The 9,272-nt window shown below is 50.5% G+C and overlaps 1 protein-coding gene and 1 long non-coding RNA gene across 2 annotated transcripts in view; one reads left to right on the forward strand and one right to left on the reverse strand.

Moving 5' to 3' along the window:
• The window catches only part of LOC144819986 (uncharacterized), an 88,222-nt gene extending 82,930 nt beyond the window's left edge, over positions 1–5,292 (reverse strand). Inside the window, exon 1 of the long non-coding RNA XR_013607655.1 lies at positions 5,162–5,292. This is a non-coding gene — a long non-coding RNA (uncharacterized LOC144819986). The remainder of the gene's footprint in view (positions 1–5,161) is intronic.
• POU4F2 (POU class 4 homeobox 2) lies at positions 1,523–7,693 on the forward strand. Its single transcript, XM_078677658.1, has 2 exons — positions 1,523–1,705; positions 4,997–7,693. The coding sequence occupies exons 1-2, from the start codon at positions 1,523–1,525 to the stop codon at positions 5,969–5,971; spliced, it is 1,158 nt and encodes a 385-aa protein (XP_078533784.1). The 3' UTR covers positions 5,972–7,693.
• Positions 7,694–9,272: the final 1,579 nt, after the last annotated feature.

The following is a 9,272-nucleotide window of genomic DNA, read 5'->3' on the forward strand; positions in this document are numbered from 1 at the left end:
GGGCCGGTTGTGTTGTGATCTTCACAGCAAGGATGGTGTGACAATCGAGAGGCAGGAAGATGTAATCCCACCGGCCGTCGGGGTTTGTGTGAGAGCTGGCCTGCTCAGGACACACCCTGCCACCTCCCCGTGGCCTGTCGTGGCTGCAGTGTGACGCCATGCTGCAGGCCGCCCCTGTCACCAGGCCCGGGCTGGGCATGGAGGGGTGCCAGCACATGCCTATTAATAGCAGCAGCAGCCCCAGACCAGTAGGAATGCTGCTCAGAGGATGTTTTACGGTGGCGTCTGCCTGCGTGGAAGGGGAGGGGCTGGAGTGTACATGAGGTCTGTCGGGCTGCAATGGAAGGGTGAGACCAGTGTCCCACCGCCGAGTGTGAGTCAGTCGGATTTGTATGGCATATACCAGGGGGAAGGGTTCTGTGTGGAGAGCAGATGGTTATATGAGCAAAGGTGTGTGCGCAGGGGGTGCAGGTTGCGTGAAGTGCTGTTCAGTACCAAGGTGAGCATGGGAGAGAGGTGCAGTGAAGGGAGGTGCTGGGGAAAGAGCCCGGAAGTGTGGGAAGGAGGTCCTCTGTGGGAGTGGAGTGCGAAGGAGGGTGATGGACCGAGGAAGGAGTTCCACAGAGGGGCCACCGAGTGAGGGGGACATGTGCGTAGAGAGATGGATGCTGGCGGGCGGAATGAAGGCGCTGCAGAGACAGAGAGGGGTGTGAAAGTGACGCTGGGGGAGGTCCTGTGCAGCAGGTGTGTTGGAGGGATGGGAGTGCTGTGAGGGGTAGCCCTGGATGGAGGGAGGCTCTGGAAGTCGGGGTGGTGGAGGTGAAGGCTAAAAGGATTGCTGAAGTCGCCGTGAGGGGAGGGGGTGCTGGGAGTGGGAGTGAGGTGCTTGAGGAAAGGGTCTTGGAGGGAAAGTGGTTCTGTTGGAGGCAGGTGCAGCGAGAAAGGTGTTTGAAGGAGGAAATATTGAAGGGAGTTGATGTAGCGAAGTGTTGGGATTGAAGGCTCGTGGAGGGAGGGGGTACTGTGGGATGAAAGTCCTGTGAGGGGTTCTGTGAGAGGTGATCCTGGAGGCATGGGGGGCGCTAATGCCGGTATTTATGTGTGGGGGAGTGCTGATAGAGGGACGTCCTGCGGGGTGTGGAATGCTGTGAGGGAGGGAAGTCTTGCAGGGGAAATAGTGATTTGCTGGAGGTGGGGCGTGGGGGTGTTGGTGGGAGGTGTCAGTGGCGAGGCGGACCTGGGGCTCTGGAGGGCAGGGAGAGTAAGCACACACCCGCTGCTTTAGGGAGCCACACCGCACTCACAAACACAGGCTGGACGCTGGTCCCTCCGCAGCCAATCAGCGGCCCCGGCGAGGGGGGCGGGGCCGCTCTTCGGAGCCTGGGCGGGCTCGGCGCTGCTCACTCCACCTGCTGCAGGGCCGGCGCTGCTAGGAGCCGGACACAGACAGCGGGACCAGAGCTCGTTCAGCGCCAGCAGAGTCCAGGCTGCAGCCCGGCCTCGGCCCCCCTCCGCCGCCAGGATGATGATGATGTCGCTGAACAGCAAGCAGGCATTCAGCATGCCCCCCGGCCTGCACGAGCCCAAGTACTCAACGCTGCCCAGCTCCTCAGCAGCGCCCTCCGGAGGCTCCCCCAGCCTGAGCAGCAGCCGCGCCGGCGCCGCCTCGGAGGCCATGAGGCGCTCCTGCCTGCCTACCCCGCCGGTGAGTACAGAGGGCAGCCGCTCCCTTCGCCTCAGCGCAGCACAGCCCGCCCTTCCATGCACGTTCTCCAGGAGAGCCTGGCATCCCCATCATGGCCATTTACTGGCAGCCCTCCAGAGCTCACTGCCCGCACCCACACAGTCACACGGGGATCCGTGATATCCCTTCCCTGGCACCTCTCCACTGCTGAAGGCAGGCATTCAGTGACACTCCTCTGCACCCCTACAGTGGCCCCTCTCCGGAGGTCACTTACTGCCTGCAGGCATTGATCAGAGACTTCCCCTCTGCAGCCCTTCACGGGCCCCTCTCCAGCTGTCATAGCTTGTAGGCATGCATACAGGACTCCCTCTCTAAGCCCCGCTCCAGAGATCCCTTACTGCCTGTAAACTTTCCATTTACCTCTTCTAAATTCCCTACGTCTACAACCCGGGCGAGCAGAAATGATTGCATCTATGCATAGGAGACGCAGCATGCAACCTGACACATCCCTCAAAACCCCTTCACTGACAGCTCTAGTGAGTGCGCTAGAAGCACATGTCCGCTTTCCTCTTACCTCTGCTAAGGAGCCAATATCTCCAGTTAACGCATGTCTGCAAAATTATTTATTCCGCGCTCCCTCGGTGACAACTCTAGAGATGCGCTTACGAGTTCTCCCTTTACCTTTACGTTGCGCTCAGTCCTGGCTGCGGAATATTTCACTGGGAGCCACTTCTGGCTAATGATCCCCTCAGACTAATACCTGCCTAACAGGAATTCTGCTGGTGGCAGTGAACGGGGCATTAAGTATTCTGCTGGCACGTTAGTTCACTCGCAAACTCTTTCCGCGTTTGTTGGAGAGTCAACGTCGTTTGCGCAGGTTTCCACAATATGCTGTTTTCTTCATTCCCACATTCCCGCCCAAAAAACTGAAAACGTGGCAGTGAACGTGACCCTAGTAATTACCGGGACACATTAAACCTCTCAACTCGATGGCACAGTTATATAGATCCTCAATGCTATGCGTTTTCTTCTGACTATTGTTGGGAAAAGTGTTGCTGTTTGCGCCATTTACACAATACACCCGTTGAGTCTGCGCATGTCGTTCCGCCTCCACACCCCTCCGGTGGGAGCTGTCCAGCTCACACTTGCAGACTCACTCTGCCCTTTATTATGTAGGAGTCTCGTAAGGTTTTGTTTTCCACCAGGTTTTATTTTGCACTTAAGCGTTGTGTGATGAGTCCACAGCTGTATTTCCCCGCCCTTCATCTGCTGTTTCTATGCCCTGCGTTTAAGGATCTCAAATCCTGCCTGGTATTCTTGTCAGTATTCTTGTCTGTCCACGCCAGGCATGGCACTGGGTGCTACCACCTGCACTGCGGTCAGAAACAAAGGTCCCGTAGCCCAAGGCTGCCACGACCCCTCTACAGCGCACAATTAACAGTGGTGACTGCGTGTTCTACAATCCCGTTTGTGTTCCAACAACACCAACTTCAATACATATGAAAGGAGCACCACACCACGGCGCACAGGCCAGTTTCGTCTATTAGGGCGCCTTACATAACACAGTCCATTAGGCGCCATAATAGGGTACCTTACGGAATACAGTTCAGCTTGACCTATTAGTGCACCTTTCAGAATACAGTCCACCAGCACCTGTTTCATTGTACTTCATAGAATCAGGTTCAGCCCTATCAATGCACCTCACAGAATATATTCCAATTCTGCCTGTTTGCGCACCTTTTAGAATACTTCCAACTGTACATAGATCACATTTCGGAGTACAGTCAACTTATGTTATTGTACTTCAGAGTAAAGTTCAGCTCTTCATATCAAGGCATCTTGCAGTTCAAATCTACCTGTTAGAGTAGCTTACAGAATACAACCCAACTCTAAATTATTTCGCACCTTAGATAATACTGCCCAACTTGACCTATTAGTACACCTAACATAATATAATCCATCTCTATTAGTTATAGCACCTTAGAAAATACAGTCCAACTCTATCATTGCACCTCACAGAATACATCCCAGCACTGCCTTTTACAAAAACTTTCGAACACTGTCCATCACGACACCTTACAGACTATAGTCCAACTCTATAAATTAGGGCACCTTATAGAATAAAGTCCTCGTCTTGTCTTTTACGGCATATTACAGAATACAGTTCAACTCTATTACGAAACTTTACAGAATAAAGCCCACCTTACATAATGCATTCCAACGCCACCTGTTAGGGCACGTTAGAGAATGCAGTACACCGCTATATTACTGCACCTTAGACTGTCTATCACGGAGCCTTAAACAATACAAAATACAGCCCAAGGACACCCATTGGGCACCTTACAGAATGCAGCCCTATCCTACTTATCGCAACTTACTTAATACAGTTGAACTCTGCCCATGGGTAATCTCACAGACTATATTGAAATGTTGCCTACCAGAATCTAGACGAACTCTACTCATTAGAACACCTTGCGGGATATAATCCAACATTACTTATTATGACGTTTCATGGGTTCCGATCCTGCTCTACCTACTGTTACACTTTTTCAATACATTGAACATCGATTTATTATGTGTAATACAGTCTTACTCTATCTTCTGTCACACTTTACAGAACACAGACCAACAGACCCGATTACACCCTTAGATAGAAAATGCTCCAATTCTACTTATTAATCGCACCTTAAAGAATTTAGGCCAACTCTACCAGTACTTGCCAGGGCACCTTAGATAATACATCCAAATCTACCTGTGAGGGCACCTAAAGGGCATAATTCCTACTGCTAAGCATCATTAATCACATGGCCCAACTCTATCCAGGAACGCTGCAGCACACATTCAGCTTTTCCTGATAGAGAACTACAGTTCTTCCCGTTTAACCAAAAACGTTGACACCTTGCACCTTTCTACTAACCTCACTCCTCCTGTGTCCTCCCTCTAAACACCAGTTATGATTTGGCCATTTCCTTCCCCTCATCTCCTTCTGTAGAGTTCTCAAATGTTTGCAATGTGTGCTTCCAGTCCCAGCCCCCTTATCTGCTTGATGATTTTTTCATACCTTTACAGCAAATCACCCCACACCTCCATGACTCCTCCATACCCCCTCTCCCTCTCTCCCCCCAACTTATGTATTCAGCAGGTCTTTGCCGCTGGTATTAATTTTTATGACCTGGGATGCCGGCGTGCTCTGTGTTCTCGTCTCCTTTCCCGGACCCTGCTCGTGCCGCCTCTTCATTTTTTAACATTCTGCAAATGTTCGGGGAATTCCCCCGCTGACAAGTAATGTGTGCTTTCTACTTGCCCTTGCAGAGCAATATATTCGGCGGTCTGGACGAGAGCCTGCTGGCCCGCGCCGAGGCTCTGGCGGCCGTGGACATCGCCTCGCAGAGCAAGGGCCATCACCACAGCCACCACCACCACCACCCGCCGCCGCACCACCACCACCACAGCCCCTTCAAGCCGGACGCCACCTACCACACCATGAACACCATCCCCTGCACGTCGGCCTCCTCCTCGGTGCCCAGCTCGCACCCGGCGGGCCTGCCCTCGCACCACCTCTCGCACCACTCGCACCACCCGCACCACCACCAGCCCCTGGAGGGCGAGCTGATGGAGCACCTGAACCCGGGGCTGGCGGCGCTGGGCGCCATTTCCGGGCCGGACGGCGGCGCCGTCAGCACGGCGTCTGCGCATGCGCACCTGAGCGGCGGCGGCGGCGTCATGAGCGCCATGCACCCGGCGGCGCTGGGCCTCGCGCACGCCGGCCTGCCCGCGCACATGGGCTGCATGGCTGACGTCGACGCCGACCCGCGCGACCTCGAGGCCTTCGCCGAGCGCTTCAAGCAGCGACGCATCAAGCTGGGGGTCACGCAGGCCGACGTGGGGTCAGCGCTGGCCAACCTGAAGATCCCGGGAGTGGGGTCGCTGAGCCAGAGCACCATCTGCCGCTTCGAGTCGCTGACGCTGTCGCACAACAACATGATCGCGCTGAAGCCCATCCTGCAGGCCTGGCTGGAGGAGGCCGAGAAGGCGCACCGCGAGCGGCTGGCCAAGCCCGAGCTCTTCAGCGGCGGCGCCGGCGGCGAGCGCAAGCGGAAGCGCACGTCCATCGCGGCGCCCGAGAAGCGCTCGCTCGAGGCCTACTTCGCCATCCAGCCGCGGCCCTCGTCCGAGAAGATCGCCGCCATCGCCGAGAAGCTGGACCTCAAGAAGAACGTGGTGCGGGTTTGGTTCTGCAACCAGAGACAGAAGCAGAAGCGCATGAAGTACTCGGCCGGGATCTAGCGCCCTGGCCTCGTGCACATGACTCTTTTTGTGGAATATACTGGACAGGACATGTTTCTATCTCTATGTACAAACACAAATGTATCTGGACATTTAAAATACACCGACCAGTGGAACTAAGCAAGAAACGGTTTCAGATCAACCAAGCCTGTGACTATTCTCAAAGTTTTTCTGGATAGAAACTAGACACTGGCTTAGCTTCAGCCAGATCCCATCCATCAACACGTTGTAAAAAGGATTGGAATATTTGATTACTATGTTTTTTATAGGGTCGACGATACAGATGTAAATATTTATAAATATTTCTACGTGAGAACATTTGTGTGCATATGTATATATGTATATATAGATATTTATACATGCAATCAAAAACCGTGTTAATCAAAATGAGATCAACAAGCTAACACGCCGCTGGTAAATCACGGAAACTCTTCGGTCAGAACATTTTCAAAAGCCACCGTTGAATCGATATTAAAGAAGTAAATAATCTGTCAAGTAAGATATCCTTTTATTCATAAACATGCAGAACTTATTGGAGAGGAAATAATGTCACGCTACAGTATTTCGTTTTTACTTCCAAACATAAAAAGAAAACTAAGACTGCAATTTTCTTGATGACACCTAAACACAAGTGAGGCATGGTGTGTGCTTCGATTGATTTTGGGGTTTGATGGTGCTGCTGCCTTGTTTTCCCTGTTTACACATTATATGCTATATATTTTATGGTGTTTGTATCATGCAGTTCGGCAGCTCCTTCCTAGAAACGGAGCTGTCGCTGCAATGATTGCTCGTTTTGAAACGCTTTTATTGAGCCTGCCAAGCAATCCCTTGTAAATTATTAATATCCCCTCACAGCTCTGGCAATTTAATTTTCTGGGCCTGCTAATTAATCTATCTATTTATTCCAAAACTAAAAGAAAACAAAAACATTAGAAAGTATGATCTGCTTTGGCGTGCTGTTCAGAAATGTTTATTCGAACTTGTCAGGAATTGTTTATTTGCAGCTATATTTTTCAGACACAATACACGTGCATTTTTGTTCTGACATGTCTGATTTGTTATTCACTGTCTCCGATGAAGCCCTGTCTCCATTAGACTCCAGACTGTGGCGGATTATCCTGTTCGAGCTGATGTTTACATCATTAAATATTTATTCGGGGAGTCCTACAGTGTTCCCCTGAAGATACAACGAGCCAGTTACTAGGGGCACCAGCGGTGCATCACTTTCTCCCCTATGGACTACTCTTAGCCCTGTGTATTTGCCCCCCCCCCTTCATGTCTTCAAAATGTTATTTGTTTACATTGTTTTTTACTTCCGCATTCGAGATCTGTTTACAAAAAAAAGACTGCGATTCTAAAGAAGAGAAAATATATAGTGTACACATCTTGTAAATTCACATTGTTTGGTACAATTCTTTTAGTACGATTATCAGAAGTGCCACATTTTTTGGCATTTTTATGTACTGTAAATATTTCATTCAATATGGCGCACACATAGATATATTCTTACAGATTTTTGCTCTATTGCTGTCCTGAGGCGATTTGGTGTCTCGACCCTTGTGTCTGATACGATGACGTCGTTTTGTTAAAAGGGTTTATTTAAAAGAGTATTGTATTATGTTATTTATCATGGTGGTGGGCTGTCTTTCGTTGAACAGATGTTTATGTTTTACTGGCAACGTATGTTTGCTGTTCCTTTTTTCATTAAAATATGGAATTGAACCTAAAATGCCTTTTTTCCTGTTAAATGTTATCACATCATTTTTCAGATTTTTTTCCGTAACCTGAAATGACTGTTAGTTACCATATCTCCATATCTTAGGTAGTATTTAATACTGTGCACAATGCCCGAAATGCAGTCACCACTTGGAGCACGCAAAAGGGCTTTGCCCAGCGCAAAAGATTATCATTTTAGATGCTAATGTTCCGGATAGATGCTTGTCTCGTGAGAGCTCTAAAATTATCAATCGTATATGTTATGTAGTGTTGGTAATATTGGAATCCTGAAAAGATATTATTTTTTAAACGTTATGCTAACAATTGAATACCGCTTAAAACGAGAAACATTCACACATGGATGTAAGCATACAAAGTCCACCCTCATATACATGTTTAAGACATCTGGGTATGAGTGTAGGGCAAATGGGTGAGTCTATATAAGCCGGAAACTCATTTACTGCCTTGAGATAAGCAACCCTGCGGGTTTTACTCATGTGGTAAATGTCTAAAAGCAGCATTCTCTGATCACGCTGCCATAACAATGAGAATGTGTTTCGTGTATACTGTTTCACAGCTCACTGTTACCGCTTCTAAGAGCTGTAATTAACATGTGTTATCATTATCACCCCTCCCCAAATTAATGGTATGCATTCAGGCATGCTGTTGGAGTCTGGACCTCCAATCTCAAACATGCAGCAGGGGAACGGTCTCCCCAAGTCCGGATTTCTAACCAGGCACTTAGCACCTCTCCTCCGCCCCACCACCTCATAAGTGCCCTGTCACACTTCCAAACGGGACGACTTTTTGTGGCAGCGCCCGGGGTGAACAGGGGCTTCACTTCCAGGCTCACACCCTCGCAGCGAGTGCAAGGGGTGCAGGTGGCGTCTGCTGGCCGCCCGCAAAGGCTAATGGCCTGAAAGAGGAGCAGACGCGCTTTGTCCGTGGACAGTGGGTACAGGAGGTGCCCGCAGGGATAGTTGTGAGGACAAAAGAGCCACCATTGCTCATTGCCCCCTTAACCTTGCCACGGCCGCGAGGTTTCCACACGCTGCTTCTAGGCCTGCAATAGAGCTGCCGGGATTGGTAGCAAAAATGCACAAAAACGAAACTCGAAGGTCGCTGCAACGGAAATCTACCGTTTTTTTCTATTTCACATAGCGTCATTGAATGAGTGAAGTTGACGATAAAATATTGAATTGGCACGTTTGTGGAGTAACACTCCACGTGTGTTTTCAATGCACGCGGCCCGCTGGTGAATTAACAGTGAAATACCTCTGTAGCTGTTCCCAGAATGCGCTGCATGGTGTGAATCTCTGCACTTGTTTTCATCAAAATATCCTTACTGCTAGGCGTGTTCGCAATGATAGTGAGAGCACCGAGGGACAGCCCGGTCAGCCTAGCGCTGCCCTGGGTGCTTTGGGGGCGGGGAGGGGTCCGATTCAGCACGATGGACAAGGCTCAATGCGGCATTTCTCTCCCACTGATGCCCCCTCGGGGGTCCAGCACCATGGACAACGTGCGGCTTGCATTGGCCTCCATTACTCGCTGTTGTCTCCCGAGTCGCCGCAGTCACGCCCAGCAC

This window comes from Lissotriton helveticus, chromosome 2_1 (assembly GCF_964261635.1).
Source record: "Lissotriton helveticus chromosome 2_1, aLisHel1.1, whole genome shotgun sequence".
NCBI classification, from domain to species: Eukaryota; Metazoa; Chordata; class Amphibia; order Caudata; family Salamandridae; genus Lissotriton; species Lissotriton helveticus.

Excerpts from the sequence above, each read along its gene's own strand:
- POU4F2 (XM_078677658.1), top strand. The coding sequence starts at position 1,523 with ATGATGATGATGTCGCTGAACAGCAAGCAGGCATTCAGCATGCCCCCC. Across the intron at positions 1,706-4,996 it reads CCTGCCTGCCTACCCCGCCG|AGCAATATATTCGGCGGTCT; the intron begins GTGAGTACAGAG and ends TTGCCCTTGCAG.